General features: G+C 42.2%; 1 protein-coding gene and 1 long non-coding RNA gene across 3 annotated transcripts; both read left to right on the forward strand.

The window, feature by feature from the left end:
* The first annotated feature begins 1,768 nt into the window (after positions 1 to 1,768).
* LOC124869581 lies at positions 1,769 to 14,434 on the forward strand. Of its 2 annotated transcripts, none has more exons than XM_047367518.1 (5): positions 1,769 to 5,463; positions 12,478 to 12,552; positions 13,711 to 13,835; positions 13,969 to 14,055; positions 14,214 to 14,434. In XM_047367518.1, the coding sequence occupies exon 1, from the start codon at positions 4,098 to 4,100 to the stop codon at positions 5,460 to 5,462; it is 1,365 nt and encodes a 454-aa protein (XP_047223474.1). In that variant the 5' UTR covers positions 1,769 to 4,097; the 3' UTR covers position 5,463; positions 12,478 to 12,552; positions 13,711 to 13,835; positions 13,969 to 14,055; positions 14,214 to 14,434. The 2 variants fall into 2 exon arrangements, with proteins under 2 accessions (XP_047223474.1, XP_047223475.1); XM_047367519.1 differs by having other exon boundaries at positions 13,969 to 14,052.
* Positions 14,435 to 22,401: 7,967 nt separating this feature from the next.
* On the forward strand, positions 22,402 to 25,122 carry LOC124870291. Its single transcript, XR_007038733.1, has 4 exons — positions 22,402 to 22,566; positions 22,979 to 23,068; positions 23,368 to 23,413; positions 23,518 to 25,122. It is a non-coding gene; the product is annotated as an uncharacterized LOC124870291 (long non-coding RNA).
* Positions 25,123 to 25,600: the final 478 nt, after the last annotated feature.

The raw sequence follows: 25,600 nt of genomic DNA on the forward strand, positions 1-25,600 counted from the left end.
GAACGCAGGTGGAAAACATCGATCAGAAGCACTGTTGGCTTGTGGGTCGTGTAGTTCATTTGACTCGCATTATAGTATAGGCTTCTTGGAAAGAAACTACACAATGGCGGCGTCGATTCAAGTTTTTTTTTCTTAAAGTTTATAACAAAGTCTCAGTTGTACATTTCCAAAGACAATTGATCCTAGTTTATTTTCCCTCCTATTGGTTAGCTCCTGCTCCCGTCTGCTCCTGTTAATTTTTTATCCTGTACCGTCCCAATCACGTGATCTTTACTGATGCTGTCTCCCGTCCCGTGGGACTCCCGAAAAAATGTCAGCCTCTATCTCAGACCCCACATGTCTCGTCCCTCTGGCGGTTCACCTTCCTTCCCCAGCTTAAAGACAAACCTACTTTACCATACTGTTTATTTCCTCTGGTCTTTCCCTCTCCCCATCTTTTGTGCACTTGGAGATTTACCGGTCCCGGATCCCAAACCCATTTCACTCCCGTGAAAATAAATCTTCTAACTTACTACCTTTCTCCTGAGTGTTATTCTGCATGCTGGTCAGATCTATAACAAACATGACTATAAAAGCCATAAACGGTCAGGTACAACCAGTCAGAGTTAATATCAGCCACTAAGTCATATAAACTGCCGTTATTGAACATTAGATCTCTGTCAGGAAAATACTTTTTAATCAATGACTTCATTACTGACCATAATCTTGATGTTATGTTTTTAATAGAAACATGGTTCTATTTTATCCCTACTGACCGCCAGAGGCGGTGCTACAAGCGCTGAATGATCATTCTTGCGCATGCGCAGGTCGAGAAATTAATAACAACATGGTCACATGTGACCTACCGGTGGCTCACGTGAGTCTATACAGTCACATGACACCGGGAGCCCAGTCCCTTCTTTCTTCTCGCGCGCAGGTTGATGAATGCAGGTGTTGACTTGTGTTTGTTGGTTCCTCGTTCCTCTTATTGCTTGCTGCTGGGAGCCTCGTGATCGTTGTGATCGGAGTTGCGGATGATTCTGCGCAAGCTGCCTTTTCTTCCAGGGTTTCTGGTAGGTTTGTCTGACTCGCCGGTAGCGTTTTCTGCTCGTGCTGAGTCCGCTTAGTTTCGGCAGTAGTTTACTGCTCACTTTTGTTTAATCTTGTTTTCTGATTATCTGACTCGCCAGTAGCGTTTTCTGCTCATGCTGAGTTTATTTACTTTCTTCGGCAGTGATTGCTGCTCGCTTTGATTTGACTCGCCAGTGGCGTTTTCTGCTCGTGCTGAGTCCGTTTAGTTTCGGCAGTAGTTTACTGCTCGCTTTTGCTTCTTCCTGTTTGTCCGACCAGCCGGTGGCGTTTCTGCTCGTGCTGAGTCCTACGGCTTGTTGCTGTAACAGGGTCTTGACGGCGTTTTTTTTCTGCCCATTCGACCCCATCTGTCCACTGGGTCATGGACAATCTTTGTTGTGCGTCCTGTTCGGCTCCCCTACAGCCGGAGGACGGCCATGACATGTGCCCTCCCTGCCTTGGTGTTGACCATCTCAGGGAGGCGCTTTCAGATCATGCCTGCTCTAATTGCAGCGTTCTGTCCCGAGCAGTGCGGTTGGCCCGGCTGTCCTCGGTGGAGCAGCCTGTTGACTGGACGGTCTCTGTCCAGCGGGATCCATTGCCGCTTGGACAGGGTGCGGCCTCCACGAAACGGTCTGCTGAGGATGTGCCCTTGGCGTCTGGAAGGAGAGCCAAGCGGCAAGGCCCCCCGGGACTGACCTCTAGAGTGGACCAACTTTCTACGGAGCTGGTCCAGATGAAGGCCCTCCTTCAGTCTCTCTGGGGGGATGGTGACCGCATTGAGCCTTCCCCTCCTGAACAGGCCAGGTCCTCGCATTGCGAGGAGGATGTTATATCAGTTGCGGCCTCGGGCACCCTCTTTCGAGAGGCCTTTCCGGAATTGGGCTCCCGGACCTCAGGTTCGGGCTCCGGTGCCTCCCTGGGAGGTGCGAGGGAACCGGTGTCTGCATTTATTAAAACTGCTCTGGGCCGTTTGCAGCTGGACGTTCCCCTGGCCCAGCCTGCTCCATCTAGCGCCTTCTTTAGGCGCCGTGATGCCGAGGCTGCCTTTGTTGTTCCTCCCTCAGCAGAATACGTCCAGGAGCTGCATGCTTGTTGGACGGACACAAGGGCCTTTTCCCGCCCGACAGCGGATGGCAAGGCCCTGGCTGCCATGCACGAGGCACCCAAGTTCGGGTTGGGCTGCATGCCCCTGTCGAGTCTGCCATTGCCTCCTTCATTGTTCCTCCCGATGAGGTGTTGAGGACTAATGCCCGTTGTCCACGACCGCAATGCCGTGTCACGGACGACTTACTGTGTAGGGCCTACGACTCAGGTGCCCGGATGGGCCGCATAGGGAACTCATTCTCCCATCTGATGTTGGGCCTCTCCTCCTCCTCGTTGGAATCGGTTCCCTTGGGCCAGTCAACTCAGGGCTTGTTGGACGCCTCTCTGCAGGCCTTCGCCCTGATGACGCGTGAGCTTGGTCGCACGCTCTCTTCATTGGTCCATGCTCGGCGCCAGGTGTGACAGAGACCGACTAGGGCCCAAGGGGACCATGGTGGGGCCCAGGGTTTGCGCCCAGTTCGGTCTGCTCATCCCGGTCGGCGTTTCCCAGGCCCTCCTGGGGCCAGGGGGCCCGCCGGTGATCTGGAGCCGGCGGTGGGATTTTTCTCCCCGGGCCAGCTCAGTTATTGGGCTGTTCACGCCCCGGACTCGTGGGTGTTGTCCACTCTGTCCCGGGGATACCGTCTTCAGTTCTGCCGCCGGCCTCCTACCCCCAGCCGGGCCAAGATGACGGTCATCTGCGACCCAATGAAGGCTCGGGCCCTGGACCGGGAGATCTGCACCTTGCTGGCCAAGGGTGTGATTGTTCCGGTGGACCCCCTGCGGGATCCCGGGGGTTTTTATTCAGTTTATTTTCTGGTTCCCAAGAAGACCAGCGGTCTTCGTCCAATTCTGGACCTCCGGGGTCTGAACACTTTTCTCAAGGTTCTGCCTTTCTGTATGTTGACCACCCGGGATGTTCTGCAGGCGATCTCCCCAGGAGACTGGTTCACGGTTATCGACCTGGAGGACGCCTATTTTCATGTCCCCATTGCTCCAGACCATTGGCGTTTTCTCCGCTTTGCCTTTCACGGGAGGCACTTCCTGTTCCGTGTTCTTCCCTTTGGTCTTTCCCTCTCTCCTCGGGTGTTCACCCGGTGTGTGGCAGCGGCCCTTTCCCCCCTGCAGGCACGGGGACTGCGGATCCTGCCCTATTTGGACGACTGGCTCATTTATGCTGCAACCCGCGATCAGGCGATCCGAGACACCCGGACGGTGCTCGACCACATACGTCAGCTGGGTTTGAGGGTGAACCTGGAGAAGAGCAGACTGACCCCCTCCCGGGTGACTATTTTCTTGGGCATGGTTCTAAATTCTGGTTCCTTCTCCTCGGCGCGTCGTGATATCCTGGCCGTGCTTCCAAGCTTCCATCTTGGCAGGGCTCCACGGTTTGTGTAGTGGCTGCGTCTTCTGGTCATGCTCAATGCTGCGTCCAGCATGGTGCCTCTGGGGCTTCTTTCATTGCGGCCCCTGCAGATGTGGCTGAACGGGGTCGGCCTGGAATCCCTCCCGGCGTACTCACCGGCTCCGACGGCTTCGAGTTGTGCCTCGGTGCCTACAGTCTCTGTCCCAGTGGCAGAACGGGTCCTACATCATGGCGGGTGTCCCGCTCGGCCCCCTTCCGTGTCGGAGGGAAGTCGTCCATACGGATGCTTCCTCCAAGGGTTGGGGAGCGACCTGGCAAGACCGTGCGGCTCAGGGGGTGTGGTCCCCGCGGCAGTGCGGGGTCAATATCAATGTTCTGGAGCTGATGGCTGTGTTCCTGGCGCTCCATGCTTTCCTTCCAGGGCTGCAAGGACGACATGTCTTGGTCCGATCGGACAACACCACGGTTGTCTTCCATATAAATCACCAAGGGGGGTCCAGGTCTCTGAGACTACTGTCCCTGGCCCGGCGGCTCCTGGTCTGGGTGCCGCCACGCCTTGCCAGCCTCAGGGCAGCCTATATTCCAGGTCTGCAGAATGTCTCCACGGACTTTCTGTCTCGGCAGGTGCCACTTCCGGGGGAGTGGCGGCTTCACCCGGAGGTGGTGGATCGCATTTGGGCCACCTTCGGCACGGCGAACACCTTCCCCCGTTTCCCCTGATCCCCCAGACGCTTCTGAGGGTTCTTCAGGACAGGCACGAGCTCCTGCTGGTAGCCCCCTTTTGGCCAGGGAGGACCTGGTTTCCTCTGCTGCGCAGGCTCTGCTCCAGCTTGCCGATGTGCCTCCAATCCAGGAGAGACCTCCTTTCCCAGATGGGAGGCCGGATTCTCCACCCCGATCCGGGTCGCCTGAAACTCTCGCTGTGGCCTCTACAGGTGCAGGCTCTGCCTTCTCCCATTATGGGGGCAGCGTTGGACAGACCATGACTGGCGCATGGGCGCCGTCCACGCGGGCTGCATATGGTGCTAAGTGGGCGATCTTTGCCGGCTGGTGCCGTGGTAAGGGACTGGACCCTATTCGCTGTCCTGTTTCCCATTTGCTGTCCTTCCTCCAGGAGTTGCTGGATCTGTGGCGATCCCCTTCCACCTTGAAGGTGTATGTAGCAGCCATTTCCCGTTGGCATGTTGGGTTTGGTGGTTGCTCTGTTGGCTGGCATGGGGATGTCGCGCTGTTCCTGAAGGGTGCCAGGCGCTTGTGTCCGCCCAGGCGCCCTGTGGCCCCTACGTGGGATTTGTCGCTAGTGCTTGCGGCTCTTCAGTCCCCCCCCTTTGATCCCATTACAGGGGCGGATCTCAAATGGCTCTCCCTGAAAACAGCCTTCCTGTTGGCCATTGCTTCTGCCAAACGGGTGGGGGAATTGCATGCTCTGTCTGTGTCTGAACCATGCTGTCGGTGGAACCCGGATGGCTCCGGTGTTACACTGTGGACCAATGCTTCCTTTGTGCCAAAGGTGCCTGCAGTGGCTGGCAGTGTGCTGCCGCTCCGGCTTTCCCGATTTAATCCTGGTGCCCCCTCTGAGCCTCTTTGCCCTGTCCGAGCGCTTGAGGCGTATGTCCGCTCCATGGCACCCATTCGTCGGACTGACTGTCTCTTCGTTTGTTATGCTGGCTCTCGGAAAGGTCAGGCCCTTTCTAGACAACGGTTGGCACGTTGGATTGTGGAGATGATCTCTGTGGCTTACTCCTTGCAGGATCAGCCCCTGCCGAGCGGCGTGCGCTGTCACTCCACTAGGAGCCTCTCCACCTCGTGGGCTGCCATGACCGGGGTGCCTCTGGAGGCCATTTGTGAAGCTGCTTCCTGGACGGCGCCAAGCACCTTTGCCAGGCTTTACAGGGTGAATGTCGCCACGCCGCATCCCCTGCAGGGAATACTGGAGCAACCGCCTTCTGCGTCCCGCTGAGGTTAGTGGTGTTCCTGTGTTCCTTGGGGTCTCCCTCGAGACCCTGTTGGTATGCGTCATCCAGTGCTTGAAGCACCACCTCTTGCGGTCAGTAGGGATGAAATAGAACAAAAGTTACGTATGTAACTACGGTTCTATGAATCCCGGATGACCGCCAGAGCCCTCGGTCTCCGCGTGCCCGCGAGAAGATTGTCGGGACTGGGCTCCCGGTGTCATGTTACTATATAGACTCACATGAGCCACCGGTAGGTCACATGTAACCATGTTGTTATTAATTTCCCGACTTGCGCATGCGCAAGAATGATCATTCAGTGCTTGAAGCACCGCCTCCGGCGGTCATCCGGGATTCATAGAACCGTAGTTACATACGTAACTTTCGTTATATGAATTTAATGAAGCCCCCATTCTGATAGACTCGACGCCTCCGATTTACAATTTTCTTTGTGAAAGCAGACAGAAAAGGTGGAGGGGTGGCCACTTTGTTTAAAGATTCACTAAAGTGTAGAAAGGTTTTTATTGGCAAATTTGACTCTTAAGGAAAAAAGCCCAGTCCACACCATGTTCCTGAATATTTACAGGCCTCCTGAGTCCAAAACAAACTTTTTCAATGATTTTAAAGAGCTTTTAGCTGTAATATGTGTTCATTATGATTGTTTAATTATTGTGGGAGACTTCAACATTCATATTGACAATCCTGAAGACAGAAGTGCAATAGAACTGAGACACTTACAAATTTTGGTTTGACTCAACATGTTAAAGAGCAAACGCACAAAGAGGGACATATTTTGTAGTTGATCATCACTAAGGGTCTAAACATTTCCAAGATGTCTGTAACTGATGTTGCCCTATCTGACAATTTGTCTGTTATTTTTGAAAGCATCATCTGCAATGACTCAGTTTGCCAAAGAGACATGATAAGAAAACGCATCTTTAAGGACAGTGCTGATGAAGCCTTTAACCAGATTTACTTTTCTACCTCCACTTTGCCCTGTAACACTGTAGATGAGCTGGTGGACAACTTTCATTCTAAAATCTCGGACATCATTGATTCAATTGCTCCAATTAAAGTGAAGGTCATTTCTGGGAAGAAAAAGTCTCAGTGGAGAAGTGCTCCACCAGTCAGAAGTGCAAAAAAAAAAAGAGTGTCAAAAAGCGCAAGAATGGCCTCCAGGTTCACTATAACATCTATAAAGAGAGACTCCACAGGTATAATTACAACTAAAACATGCAAGAGAATCTGAGATCATCAGCCAAAACATAAATAATGGGAACCACCCAGCAGGGGTGAGTGCTACTCTGCCGGACAGGACACCTTAAAAAAAGGGTGCACTGACCCAATGACCGCTGGAGATAGGCACATGCGTCCATCCACCCAAAATATTATTGGCCTAATCTTCCAAAGGTTTGCATGTACAAAACCACATATAAACTGGGTTGAGTGCCCACTGCTGATCTACAAACCCAGCGCAAATCGAATGTAAAAACGCTAACTTTTTAGCATGTTTGCCTTCATGCTAAAGATTAGATAATGATTCAAACACACAAATTTATGGGAGGAGGATATGCAAATACAATTCCTTACCACTTGCAATGAGATTAATGAAACCTGAAACGGATAGTAGATGCTGCTTTTGCCTCTATATTTAGCACGTTTAAAATGCAGGTGCTAACTGGCACGCAAAAAGGTCTGCTTTTAATGTGGTGAGAAGGAGGCATAGATAGAATGACAGATGACAGAGAGAGAGAATCGTCTGTACACCTGTCAACAGATTTAGATTGTCAAAAATAATAAAGATATATGAGAACAGAGGTTTCTATATAGGATTATCTGAGGTCTGGAGCCAATAATAAACAAAAGCCGTGACATATCTCCTATTAAAAAAATCCTTGCAACACTTTTTATCTTGCATCTGGATCATTTCAGTGAGATCATCTGAAGAACAAACTTGATCATGCAGAGGTGCGCAAATAAATGCTTATCAGCCAGAGAAGCGCGAGGGACCTGTGTAACTATACCTGTGTAACTATAATTGCACATCATGCAAAGGGCCCACTGTGCTTTGATGTTGAAATTATAATTAATAGGAATGAAATAAAGACATAATACCGCAGATTCAATCTGTCATTTTAAGGCTGCCTATTCCATGTGGTGAATAATGAGTGCATGCTATAATCTTGTCACTAAACAATTAAGAAAATTAAGTTTCTTGAAAGTGAACATATGCCAGGGGAGAGTTTATACAGTAGAATATGACTTTGTGTCACCAAAAAACAATTTAAACAATCAGACTGTATATCATTCAAATATTAGTGAAACAAACAAATGGAATTCAGTAAAATCATTTTAAAATTAACTTACAGATAACAACATAAAGATAACATACATGTACATTCTTACCACAAATTATTTTTATGTTGCTAATATTACATCCAGGCTTAAATATCATTTATGATAAACTCTGAATTCATCAAACACATACTTTAAAATAAAAGAACACGGTGAATTAAAGTTCAAAGGAGAAAAACCTCTAATAAATTCTTTGACAGACATGTTCATCTTTTTTATAGTTAATACTGATTGGCCAATTTCTAAGCTGCAACCGTTGCGAGTTATGTTGAGCAACACAGTTAACAAGCTGTGCGTCCCAAGTGTTGTCAGCCTAGACACAGCACTGACCAGCTGCCGCGTTTACGCACTGATGGCGGAAGGCGTGCATTACTATGGACAGTGCTCTGCCCTCCTGTGCAATGGCCTATGATCCATCATTCTGATAAAAGGCAAAGAAGGATTTAGACTTTGCCTCACTGGCTCTGTCTGGACCACAAACATAAAGCATCTGCTCCAACAACTTCAAACTCAGCCTTTTGCATGTGCAATTATGCACTCAAAGGTGAACAGAGAGGGGAAAACATCTCATCATGGTAGAGGCTGCAATGACAAACTTGCTGTTGTGAATAGCGACGAGAAAAGTTAACAAACTGCAACAGTCCAGAAACGCAGGAGCAGAACAGAACTCAAGCAAAAAATCAGCAACTGGATCATTTATAATGATGAAGCACAATTTCAATTCAATTCAATTCAGTTTATTTATATAGCGCCAATTCACAACACATGTTGTCTCAAGGTACTTCACAAAAGTCAGGTACATACATTCCAATTAATCCTAACCATGGAACAGTGCAGTCAGAGTTAGTTATTTATTCAAATTGGATAAAAAGTTTTTCTATCTAAGGAAACCCAGCAGATTGCATCCAGTCAGTGACTTGCAGCATTCACTCCTCCTGGATGAGCATGTAGAGACAGTGGACAGTCACTGGCGTTGACTTTGCAGCAATCCCTCATACTGAGCATGCATGTAGCGACAGTCGAGAGGAAAATTCCCTTTTAACAGGAAGAAACCTCCAGCAGAACCAGGCTCAGTGTGAGCGGCCATCTGCCACGACCGACTGGGGGTTTGAGAGAAACCCCTTCATGCTTCAAGCGCCACAGCTTTTCAGAATCAGAATCACCTTTATTGCCAAGTTCGTACATACAACAAACAAGGAATTTGACTCCAGTACACTTTGCACTCTGGTTTTTTTTTTGCGTTATAAGATATATTCTGCATATATCTTTATGTCCTTAAATATATATATACAATATACACATATACAAGGTGGAATTGTTACTTCAGTATGAGGTTGTTTGGTATTCTATGTAATGTTCATCAGAGAAACAGCCTGGGGGAAGAAACTGTCTCTGTGGCGGCTGGTTTTAGTGAACAGTGCTGTGTAGCGGCGGCCTGAAGGTAAAGCTCTAAACAGTTTATGTGCAGGGTGTGTGGGGTCTGCAGAGATTTTAGCAGCTCTTTTCCTGACCCTAGACCTGTACAAGTCCTGGATGGAGGGAAGGTCAGCCCTGATTATTCTCTCTGCAGACCTGATTATTCGTTGCAGTCTGGACCTGTCCTGTTTTGTGGATGAGCCAAACCACACTGAGATGGATGAAGACAGGACAGACTGAATGATGCCAGTGTAGAAGATGACCAACAGCTCCTGTGGAAGGTTGAACTTCTTGAGTTGCCTCAGGAAGTACAGTCTCTGCTGGGCCTTTTTTCAAACAGTGTCTATGTGTGAAGACCATCTCAGGTTCTCAGAGATGGTGGTTCCTAAGAATCTGAAGTGGTCCACAGCTGACACGGTGTTGTTGAGAATGGTGAGGGAGATGTATGGGGATGGTGTTCTCCGAAAGTCCACCACTATTTCCACAGTATTTTTTTGTTCGATTTCCTCTAGTTCAGCTGGGTGCAGCAGCCAGGCTACTGCACCCAGGGTGGTCTGTCCTTTGTGCCTGTTATCTACGGTGGCCAACGGGTGCAAACCCGCAGCAAACAGTGAAAATGCTCTGCAAACACTGATTGATGCAAACTCCATAGTTCATGAATCATGCGAACTCCGAAACCAATGCAACAGAAGAACACTGCAAAAGAAAAATGCTACTGTCAAAGAAAATAGACAGAAGAAAAGACAAAAAGCTGGAAATATAAAAACAACACCAAATAGCACAAAAACAGCAAGTAAAAAAAAAAAATGCAAACTCATTCCACAAAATGGAAGTGCATCAGACCACTAGGGGGAGTCGACCCCCAACTCATATCGGACCAGACCCTCAGTAAAGACAATAACAGGACTGCCCAAATGAAACTTGGTGGGAAGAGAGAAAAGGTATGTTTTTCTGGGCACGGCGCTGGTGGTGCAAGAGATTAATCACACGACTCACGTAAAAGTCCTCCACATGGCCATCCTGGGTTTTACCGCATGTCTTCCCCCTCTCTCCACCCTCATTTCCTGTCTGTCTACTTTCAACAAAAATATGGAAAAAATAAAGGCCACTAGGGCTGCAAAAAACAATTAAAAAAAAATGTATGAACCCAATGTTTCTTTATATCTTTTGTAAACAAGTATTAGAGAATATTAGCAAACAGCAATGAATAATGACAACCAGGCAGAGACAGATATGGAGAAGGCACACATCTTTTTTTTTCTTTTAAAGGGAAGGATCACAGACTGAAATTGTGATGTTGTGATAAAATACACTTAAATGCTTTATTTAGGAAAATAAGGGAGTCTGTACTCCATTGGAGTCTAGAGCACGTTCTCTGGAGTGACTTGTAAACTGAGTCCATAATCCCTTATTTTTTAACATACTTTCTTTAAAATTCAGCAACTGTTTTGTGCTTCTGACCTACTAGAAAGATAGACAAGGAGGCTAGATAGATAGATAGATAGATAGATACTTTTTGGGAAGTTGGTGGTGCAATTACTTAGATTTCTACACCCATGTGTGACAATGTAGTGAAATTACTGAAAATACTCATTCAAATCTTCCCACACCCCTTGACAGCACATTCATTCTGGGTAAATATTACATGATGGCTACTTCCACAATCATCTTACCATACACAGAAATGTTATTTTCTATATATAAAACTGAACTGACCTGTGCCACATTGGTCATTCTTTAAAATGCAGCAGCAAGCCAACAGGATCTTTACTGTATTTATAGAAGGCACTAATTGGTCCCAGAAACTAACAAATAATGTAAATGTTAGTATGTATAATTTTATAAAACAACTTGTTTAAAATAAATGAAAATGATCAGAGGAAGTCTTCTCTGTAACATGCCAATGTGAAACAAAGCTTGATTCTGAGTTTTCTGCCCAAGATCTGAGACTTACAGTGATTTTTTAGGTAGGGAAAGAATAGGCAAATCAAAGTTCTTGTCTGATTAACTGTTATATCAAGCAATCATATTTCAACTTGCACAGTGATCCGGATCACCGGCAAAATTGAATGGATCCAGGAATTTGTTTTCTATGGTGTCAGTGACCCTACGTTGGGTGGTAGAGGTGGGCAGTCTTTCACTGTCTTGTTTGAGCTGTTTTTGCTGGAGTAGTTTTATTAGCAAGTATAGTCCCTGTCATTAAATCGAGTTCCCACTCCCAAGGCTTGACTTGATACAGTTTTTGTGTTGGCTCCTCACTTTATTTATTTTTTAGGCAGGCCAGTTGACAGCTTCACGAGGGCCTGGGATAATATAATTTCAGAGGAGGCATTACTCTCTGACCTTTTATCAGAATGGATTAAATCGATGTCATGTATATGCTTGAAAATCATGTAGATTAAAAAAATCCAGTAAGACAAAACACAACATTTTTTTTCAGTATCACAGTAATTTACTCACTAATACCATACCAACTTCATTTATAAACCATATCAAAATAAACCATGGTTCACAAAGTTCTGTACTTTGTACAAATGACATAAAGGCTAAAATTAAACATATTAAAAGTGGTCAAGTTGTGCAGGTTTTTTGAAGGACCAAAGTGCATACAGTAACTCAGGCACCACATGGTAGGCTAAATAATTTAATGAGAACGAGAAAGCAGACTGACAGAAAAAGGACAGGAACAAGGGCAGAGACTCAGGCAGGAAATGGACATGGAGCAGGCAGGCAAATGGTAGAATGCTGCAATGAACAACAACCAGCTTAAATGCAGAGGAAGGAGTGGAGAAGGCATGGCAAAAACCGATGGGACCAATGAAGCCAGGGAAAACTGAGGCAAAAGCAGTAATAAGCAAGATAAGAGCACAGAGAAACACAGGAAGATATCTAACAGAAATACCTTCATATAGCAGAACACAAGAATAAACGAAGAACCTAGTCTACAATGAATTAACTAAAATGGCAGCAAATTTTGAGAAGATTCTTGAAATCAGAAACAGAAGTGGCCTGTCTGACATGCAAGGGTGGATCATTCCGTCGCTGTGGAGCAGCTACTGTACAGCGAAATCACGGTCCCTTATATGTTTATGCTTTATTTTAGGGTACTTTAGCACTCATGATACTGCAGGACTTCTTATCAGCTTTTCTTGATATATTTTGTCCCAACCAAGTTTCTGCAGGACAGCCACAAAATGCAAGAACTAGGGTAATCATTTAGGGTAGATCTTCTGTCACCTTTTGTCTTTACAGCAAGATCCAGGGTCAATTCAGACACAAGCAAGTAAAGATCTACACACAAAACAGCCCTGGGTACGACTGTTTGAGGTAGGACTTCTTGGATGGACTAAAGGTGGAGCTTCCAAGGATAAAAAACATTTCTCACTGGTTGAATAACCAGCATTTTGTTTCAGATCATCTCCCAATTTATCACGTTCAGTGGTTTGTATTTTCCGCTCACTTTAAACTGGACCAGAGTTCTGTTTTTTTGTTTAAAAAACACAGCATTTAAACCCAGCCACCCATGCTCAATATCACAGTATATTTTAGTTTGAATTCAAATACATTAATAAAGCCCCCAACAAACATGTTTGCTCATTATTGCGTTTAGTTGGTTTACATGTATTTATCAGAGAAAAGTTTGCCATGAACAAATATACCTGTTTTTACCTTTGTATCCAAGTAGGCATTTAGGTCTGTTGCCCAGTTGTTGTTTTGTTTGTTTTAGTTTGAATTAGAGGAGGCCCAGAGGAAGACCCAGGACACGCTGGAGGGACTATGTTTCTCGGCTGGCCTGGGAACACCTTGGGATTCCCCCAGACGAGCTGGTCCAAGTAGCTGGGGAGAGGGAAGTCTGGGTCTCTCTGCTTAGGCTTCTGCCCCCGCGACCCGACCCTGGATAAGCGAAATACAATGGATGGATGGATGGATAGTTTGAATTAACATATTAAGCCAGGCACACAATGTGTGGTTTTTATCATTATAAAAAGATGTATCAGCTTGATGTAAATTCTTGATCACAACACGGGAAACAGTGTGCAATGCAAAATTGTATATACTCTGTAGTGTAAGACTACAGAATGAATGGAAAAGCAAGTGCTAGCAGTAATGTTGTTACTTTTAGATGAAGTGACTATGAAAAAGATAACAATAAGACGACAGATGCTGCAGCATTGAAACACAATGTTTGAAATTTGTCATTGTTCATATTAGGTTGTGACAGCTCTAAATAGACTTTTAGAAATCCTGAGACTGAATAATATTAGACAGACACAAACCTCTTTATTTTCACATTTTGCATTGTTTCATCAAAAACATCAGACATTGGATGTCTTCAGAATGAACAAATGTTTTGACTGATGAAAGATGTTTGACGTCTGTTGATTGAGTAAGATGTTGGCACGATCGATACTTCCTCTTTGTTCACATGAAAGTGTTTTGCTGCCAGTGAGTATATAAAGACCTTCAGACTCTTCGGTTTTTCAGCCATGGACAAGGTTTTGCTGCTGGGCCTATTGTGTCTGCAGGTTTTTCTGCTCACCACAGCCTTCACTTCTACGGAGAAAGCTGCTCTCCACACAGATGATCTACATCGGCAGCTGGCTGATCTGGTAAGATGACAGCAAGCCTTACTGAAGTGACATAAATACAGTACATTTTATTATTTATTTCTGATATTGTGAAACTAAATAAGAAATACATTTTTCAATGATAACGGTAAGTTTCCTCTTCATTTTGTCACAGGTGGTAAAAGATAAAGGCACGGAGGGGATGAAACCTCGTCCCTGGAGAGGCTGTGGGTGGAAACCGGGGTCCTGTAATATTTTGGTGGTAATCTATTTTCTCTTAACAAAACGGAAACTAAAAAATATCAATTAAAATATTTGTCAAAATCTGAATGTACGCATTAAAGCAAAATAGGATCTTTGCTGATCCTTTGTTGATTTAACCAATCATACTAATACTAATCTCTTTCTTTTGCTGTTTAGAAACCAAAGAAAAAAAACCCTGAGGCCAGTTTACCTAAGCCCGTTGAAGATGTGATGGATTATTGAAACAACTTCATAGGCATGAACATCAAAAACATATGTTTCTCAACTTTCATATTTGTAAAATCACAAATGAATCTTTACTTTGCAATATAATGAACTGCTTCTGAGAACTAAATATTTTTTTCTAATGCTCATTAAATAAATAGAAAATAATTAAATGATTGTTGTGCGATTGTCTTTAAATGTCTGGTCTCCTGATCAGTGTTAAAATATAAACCCCAGTAAATTACAAAAATTTAAAACACCAGGTACATATTTGAAGTTGTTATGGATCTAATAGGAGAGGTTTTTCAATATTTATCATATAAGCACCCAATGATTCAGATTGTCATCTGGAGGGCCAGTTTCCACCTGTAGTTGAAACTGTCTGGAAATAATCTGTTCCATTTTTGGATGAACAAAAAAAGCTGTAAACTAGCAATTCTCTGCGTGAGAAAGACATGCATTGATTTAAGTGAACATTGACTCAAGTCACACGACGGTCAAACAATGCCAAAACAATGCTTAAATGACCTGTTGATTTTGAAAGGAAGTTTACACACAATGGTGCATTCAGTACTTGAATACATTGTGCAGTGAACGGGTTCTTATATTACTGCTCAAATCAGTGTCAACTCTTAAAAAAAAGTTTAAACACTTTCTTGATCAATAAAATTTGACCATGTGGAAAGGAATATTGTGAATCACAATACTGAGTTTGTCATGATCATAGCCACATGTATAAACGATCAAATGCAGCAACTGCACCCCCATTTCTTAAAGCGGAAACTTGTGTCTTTACTCCCACATTTTGACACCCAAGGCAAGGAAATATACAGTCTCTTTTAAGCTTATGTGAGGTCAAAGTCTTTAAATAACCGAACAAAACAAAAAAAAATAATTTAATATAAATGCAAAAAAGAAATTTTATAAAAAATCTATGTGCCACTAGTTTAAACTGCTATTGTGTTTGTTACTTTCCTGTTTGGATACCTGCAGTTGGTCAGAAAGTCCAATTCATTTAATCTAAATGGCTTTTCTGTATTAGTACAACTCTGGTTGGAATACCACAGGAGGAACCACAAAGCCATCCAAGAATTGGGCCAGAGCCCAGAGTCTTCTAGACTCAGGGGACCTCTGGGTAGATAGGAGCACAGTAAGAGCAGAAAGGTTGACTCCTTTCCATCAGAGAGATGGATCCAGCTGGAAGTACATATACTTTAGCTGGTCTAAAGAAAATGTGTAATCTTCAAGGACCCAAAAGTAACACAGCGCAAAAGGTTTAAAAAGTTTATTTAAACCAGTGACAGTGAACCAGCTAAGCAGAGGAGGTTGAGCAGGACCAGCAACTTCAGGCAGACCTTGCTACAGAAGAAATAGAGAGATTTTGGTCAATGTAAAATGGTGAATTTCAGAAAAAAAACACTATAAAGGGTATAATGGCTACAAGCAAGAGGCAGGAATCAGGTTGGGTAAACACACCAAAGTCCATAATGAGGGAGGCAGAAAAATAACGTATGAATCCAAGTAGGGCCAGGCAGGGGCAGAAGACAGACATTTTTGTCAAATGCACCAGCAAAATGGCTCAAAAAATGTAGGCAGAAACATTTTTTAAAGGAAGGCAATAGACAATCTGGCAAGAGTCTGAGGAAAACAGGCGAGTTAACTAGAAGCAAAACTGTAGTCACAAATGAGAGAATTGTACTTCTGTGCTACTTTGCTGCAGTATTTAAGCTGCCCCCCCAAAAAAGTTAAAGAATGAAGAGTTCCTAATTGCAACATCAATAAGGAGCCAGTGCTGCTGACCAAACATAAACTGAAGTCCACACCAATAATAGATAACACTCATGCATTTTCAGCCAGAATTGGAGTTTAGTTATAAAGAAAAGCCTTTTCAAATGTTGAAAATTATAACAGTCTTTAAAACAGCATTAAAATGACCCTTAACTTGCATAGTTTATTTTAAAGACCAATTTACTTGAAAAAATAATTAAGTAAAGTTACAAACTACAAGATATCGTGCTCAGGCAAAGATGATAGCACTCACCAAGGTTAAAATCTAACGAGAGGACTGCCCTCCTCTGCTGAACAATTTAATTAAAGGGAGAGGAAGTGGAAGTAAGAATAAAGGCACACTTGTTGAAACATCCATAAGAGGGAAGTGACACCAATTTATCACCTAAATCCTATTTCAATGTCAAAATAAAGATAATATTAGAAACACTTCCCAAGGCTCACAAATGGGAGAGTTGTCCTCCTCTGCTGGAGTCCATCTACCTGAAACAGTCAAATAATAAAGGCAGACTTCTCAAAGTTTCCACAAGGGGGAAGTAATGTCCACTAAACAGGCTCCAACATTACGCTCATCACCATTTATTTCCATTTGAGCAGAGCTATATGTGGATGTGTTTGTGGATTTGTTATGCAACTTATTTGGACTTCCTCCTTTAAGTCCATATGGAAATAGCAAAGAGTGTATCAAGCCTGGATTGTTTCTCAGCTGCATTAGATTGTAGTTTATGATGGACAGATCTGTGGTGCTCCTTGTATTCAGTCTGCAGGTTTTCCTACTCATTGCTGCCTTCAGCTCTGCAGGCGCAGCAGACTTTGGATCTGGTAAGAAACCTGGTATAGCAGCAGCAGTCATGTGTTCATGTTGCAGAGAGCTACAGTTTGAGAAGCTAAGAGGCTTTTTCTGGGCAAGTGGTTTAGAAAGTATTCAGAACTTACTCTTGAGCTAAAGTGACACTCAAAGCAAATGTCTCAGTTTTATGTGCAATGTAGAAGAATATGTATGATTACCTATGCTTCTTTATCCTTATATAGTCTTAGAAAATGGTTTTCAGCAGAAATAAGCCTAAATGCAGCAAATAGGAAATGCCATGTCCAATTAGGCTGCATTCAATAACTGACGGCGGCAATGGAATTGTTATTACATTAACATTTGTGTCGTTAGCCTTCAGGGACCTAGGGGTTAATTTGGGGTAATCTAAGCAGTAATTGAGTCTATTAAGCAGGAACTGGGTAAACAGATACCTGCAAGGTCAATACAATGGAGTGGAGAAGGTTAGCACACTCCCTTTTTGACTAAGGTAAAGTATCAGATATTTTTCACATCACGATGCAGATCCAGCTACAAGCTCACAGAGAGTCTTCCTACTGTTAATATCACAGATAGGCCATTTAACTTCACCTGTTGCTCGGTGGAAAGTCCCTCATCATGACCCTGAAGTAGCTCAATAGTGAACCTCCACCTCATTTCTTGCTGGGTGAATAAATTATATAACCCACTTAACTCATTTCCGGAGACAACTTAACCCAAGGGCAGCTAGTCTAAAACGGGGAATGAAATCAGACATTTAGGACGTTTGTTCCCTGTAGTTTAAACAGACCAGTAATATTTGAAATGTGTTTGCACGATTAAATGAACAATATATATATGAAATGCAAGCATTATTTTAAGCAATATTTCCTCAATAATAATCACAAAGAAAGAAACATATAATGAGCCCTAACGAACTGTCACATATTTTAAAGTGTTTTAAAACTTACCTTTCCTTCATTGTGTGATATGTGCGGCAAATCGTCCGGATTGCTGCTAACTATTGCTGCTAAACAAATCAACAGGCAGTACATATGGATCCACCTTGTTGATGACCGCAGTTTTCTTGAGATACATGGCCTTATCAGGAGGCTAATGACTCTAGACACTTATCCATGGGTGAAAAAGTATGCAATGTTGTGGAAAGATGTGAAGCGACACGAAGCCACCCAAGATGGTGGACTGGAAGTGAGGCGGGGCATTCAATAAGTGACGTCAATAAGAAGGGTCCATTCTGTGATGGGTTCTCATAATAAACTAGGTACTGTAAATGTTCTGCTGACCTGGAAAGGTTGTTCCAACGATCAATGGACATTCTTTATCAGTAGAAGTTATATGTTTCTGCTATGCCTTCTTTTCACCCACTCCTCCTCTAAGTTATTATTAAACACGTCATAATCTTTCTCGATTTAAATGTATCTAATAGGCCTATAGACATTAAATTCACACTAGATGTTGGCAACAACCCAAGCAATCCACACATACAAAGAAAGAAAAATAGATATTTTACAAATTTAGTTATGTGTGAAAAAAAATATAAAAATAGCATGACACAGAGGACAAGAAAGTGAAAAAACGCACAAAAAGCCAACAACCAAATCTGTCAGCGTTTCCAGAGCTTTCACCCTGCTACGGGCCTACAGGCAACAGGCGGGGTAAACCCCGGACAGGTCTCCAGTCCAATGCAGGGCAACACAGAGACACACAGGACAAACAACCATGCACACACCCATTCACACCTAAGGGCAATTTAGAGAGACCAATTAACCTAACAGTCATGTTTTGGGACTCTGGGAGGAAGCTGGAGTACCCGGAGAGAACCCACACATGCACAGGGTTCCAGACCATCAGTCTTGCCACTGCTCTTCTGCAAACACTTTCTTTACAACCTGGAATCAGTCTTAGAACTGTAGTGACATCCACAAACTTTATAATGTTGGTTTGTTACACAGTCATAAGTGAAGAGGCTGTACAGCAGTGGGCTCAGCACACAACTGGTCCGGTTTCAGAAGGTATCAGGCTGAGGATGAAAAAGTCAGCCTATGTTATATGTTTATTGTTGAACTGTGGTCAACAAATAGCATCACATAGTGCTGTGAAAAAGTTCAGATAATGAAACACATTTTAATATATGACAAAGACAACGTGATTAAATACAGAAAGCCGAACTTTTCAAATTATAGTTTTATTTATTATGGGGAAAAAGCTGTCCAAGCTAACTTGGCCCTATTTAAAAATACAAATAGGCCCTTGCTAAATTATAAATTAACTATAATTAAGAAAAAAATTTTAAGGGTCAATTTTACAAGCCACACTTTGACCTGATAACTGCCTGATCTGTAGAATCAAGAGATCAACTAATTAGACCTTGTCAGACAACATGAAGTAGGCTGAAATATTACAAAAGGCAACACTTCAAGATATTCTGGAACAGCTGAGAAACAAAGGCATTAATATTTTCCGCCTGGAAAGTGTTACAGGCTGCTGGAGGACATAATGACCACTTTCACCCTCTTTGCTAAATTCTCACACTACTCTCCAATTTTGCATTATTTGCTATTATTTCAGTTTTTAACTTCTTGTTTTCTCTTTTTTCTCTTCCTAGAAGCCACGCATGGCCTGACTCTGTGTCTACCTGTGACACCTTTCTGGAGAGAGGCTTTTGTCCGAGCTTCTGCTGGCAACAACTTAATACTCACCTTCTACAGATGATCCACTTGGCCCTGTCTTTCAGTGTTTAACCCTTTCTCTCTCCTAGATATAGCAATTGACTGAGCTTTTACTGTAACTAATTATATGTGCTCTGTTTCAGACTCTATGAAAACTGGCTCAGAGTTTATCTGTTCTTTCTTTCTAGATGAAACAACTAAAGGAGCTACATCCATTAACATTTAATTTTCCTTCCCATAGAAAGTACTCATGGATCAGTGCTTCTGTGTTTTTTTTTCCGTCTCTGCTCTGTTCTCTCAAACCCCCAGTCGGTCGTGGCAGATGGCCGCTCACACTGAGCCTGGTTCTGCTGGAGTTTTCTTCCTGTTAAAAGGGAGTTTTTCCTCTCTACTGTCGCTACATGCATGCTCAGTATGAGGGATTGCTGCAAAGTCAACACCAGTGACTGTCCACTGTCTCTACATGCTCATCCAGGAGGAGTGAATGCTGCAAGTCACTGACTGGATGCAATCTGCTGGGTTTCCTTAGATAGAAAAACTTTTTATCCAATTTGAATAAATAACTGAATCTGACTGCACTGTTCAATTGTTAGGATTAATTGGAATGTATGTACCTGACATTTGTGAAGTGCCTTGAGACAACAAGTGTTGTGAATTGGTGCTATATAAATAAACTGAATTGAATTGAATTGAAATTGAAAACCACTTTTGACCAAAAAACAACACAAAGGGCCATCTCATGTTCCCCAAACTTGATGATGTCTTGATGATTCCCAAGACCTTTGGGAAAATCAATTTGGACTTGGGAGACAAAAGTTTGCCTTTTAGAAAGATATGTTCCCCGTTACACCTGCCATAAAACTTAACCAACTATTCCAGAATAAGAACATCAAGCCAACAGTTGGTAATAGTGTGATAATCTGGGACTACCTTCTTGCTTCAGAATCTAGACAGCTTGCAATAGTAGATGGAACCATGAATTAGGCTCTCTACCAGAAAATCTTGAAAGAGATTCAGTTTGTGACCTTCCTGGTTCTAATCTGTTAGTCCACCTCCAAATGGCTCAAAAAAACAAAATTGAGGTTTTACAGTAATCTGTTGGAACTCTGGATTTAAATCTAATTGAGACCTTTTAATGGTGTTAAATAAGAATAATTCTGCAAGGAAGAGTAGGCCAAAAGCAATATCCTCCACAGCAATGTAAAAAACTCATTGCCAGTTATTACAAACAGTTGATGGCAATAGTTGCTGCCATGGTTTGTACAACTGCTTATTAGGTTAAGGAGGCAAATTCTTTTTCACAAAGGGACAGGTTGGTTTGGATGGTTATTTTCACCTAATAAATGAAATCATGATTTGAAAACTACATTTTGTATTCTTATCTTTGCCTGAGATACCCGTTAATGCTTAGGAGCATACAAGTGTGACAAATAAGCACTGTATCTCTTAGTTATCTTTATGCAGTTCCTTCAGATTTGTACAATGACTATGATTTTGCTTCTAATACAATGAAAAAAAGAGTCTGGTCCAATCTGACATGGATTCCACACAAGTTTTTCACTGTTTTTTTCACATTATTTGACAAAAAAAAAGCATCTGAATCTTTTGGGGTTACATGTCAACAATAGATGGTTAATGGTTAAAAGTACAACATTTAAAATTATAGTTTAAAATACAACACTACAATATTAATTTGTCGAGGCTTTCACTCTGTCTCTTTAAAGCTGTTAAACATTCATTAAGTGGGTTTATTTTCAGTATTTCTTCCAGAAATAAAGTCCAGATTGGGTTTAGTTTCCCACATCTGAACCATGTAAAGTAACAAGTAAGTAAGATATATAATGTAAGTTCTGGATTAGAACCTTTTAGAACCTTTTATTTTCTTTTGCTGTATTGTGTTAATACCACAGCTTTGAAGAGCCGAGAAAACCTGGACCTTTAAGTTTTAAAGCTGTTCCATAAATGCTAATATGGAGTGTCTGAAACTCTTTTACATGTGTATGAGGGAACTTGTCATGCACATGTTTACTCATTAACAATAGCGCTTCAGCTCTGATGGGGTACCTTACATGAGTTAATTAGATAGTCGTTGTTATTGTAAGGAGGTTGACGATTGCAACATCTTTAACCATCTCTGCCGTTATGGTTATTCACTGCTTCCACCTCATTTTAAAAGCACATTCAGAGGTCTTTATACTCATGTTTCCTGCTGTCCCTGCTTGTGTTCCTGCATATTGCAGCCTCTCAGCTGCAGGCTTCACACGATCCAATGGTAGCAAATTCACCTTAAAATTTTTTTTGTTGTAGTTATCTTCTTCAGTGAAAGAGTTTACATTTTTTTACAGAGGAGGAAAGGAGTTCATCTTCATACATTTGCAATGGAAGTCATAAATACAGATGTCTTGTCCAAATAATGTTAATCACACAATAGTTGCTTAACTAAATTCTAATTTGATATATTTTTCATAAGGGAATTGACGTGCTTGTAACCTTAACGACTATTTTTGCATCACATTAAATAAAGTGTCTAAACGGTTGCACTTCTTGCATGAATGATTCTCTCCTTTAGAGCCCAGAACCCATTTATAAACCATTTCTTTGTTTTCACTAATCATATAAACCTTCAATATTAAGGCTCTGTTATGAAACGTGTTCTTGGGGGCAGTTTCTTCTGTGACTAGCAGCTGGCACACTCCATGTTTACAGATTTAGTATGACCTATTTCAACAGAGGGAAGCAGATTTCATACCAACGTGTTTGATGATGAGATTATAATGAAGCTATTTGTTTGTGCGCGTGTGTGGGGATTTGTTTTATGTAACTTCTTTAGAACCCCCCCTGCACCTCCATAATCAAATAGTTAGCAGCGAGTTTATAAAGCCTGAATGTTCTTTAGCTGCATCAGACTTTCACCATGGACAGATCTGTGCTGCTCCTCCTGTTCAGTTTGCAGATTTTCCTGCTCATCACTGCCTTCAGCTCTGCAGATGCAGCCGCTCTGGTGACCAGTGACCTACAAAAACAGCAGACTTCGGATCTGGTAAGACCATCAGAGCAGCAGTCATGTGTTAATGTTGCAGAGAGCTGTGCTTTTAGAGGCATTGGTTTTGCAAGGCAGGGAAGGAAATTGTCGCTGAGCTGAAGAGTTTCTTCACCATAAGCTAAGGCTCAAACTTACTGTTTAGTAAAGTTAAAACACTGTTTAGTGGGAAAAAGTTTACTTTTTGTTTTGTTTATGGAATCCTGAAATAAGTGTGGTTGTCTCCTCCTCCTCAGTTTGTTTTACCTTTTATTGGAGTAAGATGGCAAAAATGAGAGCTCTAACCCAGTTTTCCTATGTCCTGGAAATACAGGTCACTCTCATAAACTAAGAACAAAGATTTTGAGCTTGTTTTGTGCAAAATAAACAACATATTTATTCTGACCTGTTTTTTTTTTTTTTGTTGATGCAGGGAACAATCACGGATGTGAGAAGACAAAGAGCCACAGGACAAAGATATGGGTGTGGCAATTTCATAGGAGGATGTTCAGTTATCACTGCGGTGAGAGGATAATCCGCCTGTTCAAACTAATCTCTGTACTTTTTGTATAAGGAACACTAACATAAACAAATGTTTTCTTAGTTTCTAACTTCATTCTGTTGTAGATGGTTACCTGAAAACACAGGTAAAATAATAAGAAATCATTACAATGAAATGATAAAGGTTTTTGAACTCAGTTTGTGCTGAAGATTAGAACAGATAAAAAGAACAAACAGCAGGTCAGGCGTCTGCAAGGAGCTTTCATGTTCCTGCAGAGAGAACAAAACTGTTTCCTCTAACTGCTTCTGTTTGAATCACAGGTTAAACCAACACACCCACCTGCACTGAAAGCTGTGCTGGAATAATGTAAATATATAGATTTTGAGATTTTGAACCTTAAACTCATCTGTGCACTTACAGCTAAATCTTTTTCTTGTTCTTTCTGAGAGACTCTGTCTTTTCTGTTTCAGTGAACGGAAGAAACCAAAAGGAGATAAGATCGCAGTCCAGCAGACAAATCAATAAAGTGCAACCATGTCTTCACTTCAAAACTTTCTCTCTTCAATAGAACTTGTTGTTTTGACCATTTCATGTTATGATGAAATAAATTACAGTAATACTAGGCTTTAAATCCACATAACGATGTTAAGGGCCAATTATCTTCATTCTGTTAGTGGAAAATGTTCAGCAGCTGAACTGTTAGTAAAATGTCAGACAGACAGTCATTTTCTATATTGCTTCTTCCATGGTGGGTCGCAGGGAAGCTGGTGCTTATCTCCAGCAGTCTATGGGCGAGAGGTACACCCTGGACAGGAGTCCATCACAGGGCAACACACAAACAACCATGCACACACTCATTATAATGTCTTCCTGTCTGTATCACAGATGTTGTATGGGATTTCAATCACTTTCAAACCATGTGGGAATGTTCCAGGAAAGAGATTTTTTTGGCACAGACTTAGTTGAACAAATGAGGTTTTCATTTTAATCAGGCCCATATCAAATATCACAGATCTGTGCAGGATCAGGAGGCATCTTATGAGGAATATAGAAGAAATCCCTGTTGATCTTTAAACTAACCTATCTTTACAGACTTCCAGACAACACATATATAGTCCAGCGTCTTACATCCTAAGCCAGAGCCTAGTCAAACTCAGGCTCTGGCTTAGAAATGTGCTCAAAGCCCAACCTGATGCCTTAGGACCTATTATCAGACACTAAACAGGTTAAAACAACAACAAATCCACCACTGAAATTTATGGTGATTTTTTTATATTGTTTTTCAAAATGTAACCTTATCTCTCTACTAACAATCCAGACGACAGAACCAATACTGTGGAACTTTATTTTCAATTTATTATTTTCTGTTTCTACTAAAAACTTTGCTATTAAAAACTTTGCTATTTTGCATTTAGCTCTATAAAATAAGATTAAAGGCTAGTAGTCTGCAGTTTGCTTGTGGAAAATGTATTGATCAGAATTTAAAAATGCTACAAATTTGGCCAATCTGCAAAGTCAGTTAATGACAATAGCGAAGTTTTCACAAAAAAAAAATATGGTGCAATTCTCACTGATGTGAAGCTTTTCAAAAAAGATGCAAACAAACCAACACTATCTAAAAATCCTGTTTTTAATTTCATAGCGAACAGTTAATATCCAGTCACTGAATATAAAGCAGACTTGGGTGCACCCATTATTAAGCTTTGCTAAATAAAGCCAGCTGTTTTGCAGAAAAGTAACCCACCCTGAGAATTGCATTCCAGACCAAGAAAACAGAAAACTGACCTAAAAATTTGTGCACTCTATATCTTTCTTCTAACAGGGCTTCAATGGTTTTGTCGATGTCATCACAATATTGGCATTTAGTTTTTTTGTGGAGCAGGTGTCTGAACACCTCTGTGTTGTATAGACTCTTATATGATAATTCTTTGTGTTATTTCTGCATCATCTTCTTAGGGCTTCTTCCTTTGTGAAATTTCATTGACTTAACAAATCAAATAAAAAACTCACCCATTTAGTAACTCTGGAAAAGTTCATAAGAAAATGTATTCTTGAATAAATGATTCTGTAATTGATACATTTTTACTGCTTATGTTTAACATTTGACCCTGACTGATCAGATTTATTTGCTGCTTTAAATGGGATGTAGCCTACCTGAGGAGAGATGGCAAAGGAAGGAAGTCAAGTCAAATGAAGTCAAGTTTATTTATATAGCGCTTTTCAACAACAAGGCACTCAAGGCACTCAAGGCGCTGTACATAAGGAAAAACATTACAATGATACAGAAAATCAAACAACAGCGCTAATTTAAAAAAATAAAATAAAATAAAGAGAATAGAATTATGGATAAGAAAATGAAAGGAAAATTGGACTGAAAACGTAACTAATAATGTTTAGATAACACATTCAAAGGCCACTCTAAATAAATAAGTTTTTAATCTTGATTTAAAGCAACTTAGGGTTTCAGCGCTTTTACAGTTTTCTGGGAGTTTATTCCAGATTAGTGGAGCATAAGAACTAAAAGCTGCTTCTCCATGTTTAGTTCTGGTTCTG

The sequence above is a fragment of the Girardinichthys multiradiatus genome, chromosome 6 (genome assembly GCF_021462225.1).
Source record: "Girardinichthys multiradiatus isolate DD_20200921_A chromosome 6, DD_fGirMul_XY1, whole genome shotgun sequence".
Lineage (NCBI taxonomy): Eukaryota > Metazoa > Chordata > Actinopteri > Cyprinodontiformes > Goodeidae > Girardinichthys > Girardinichthys multiradiatus.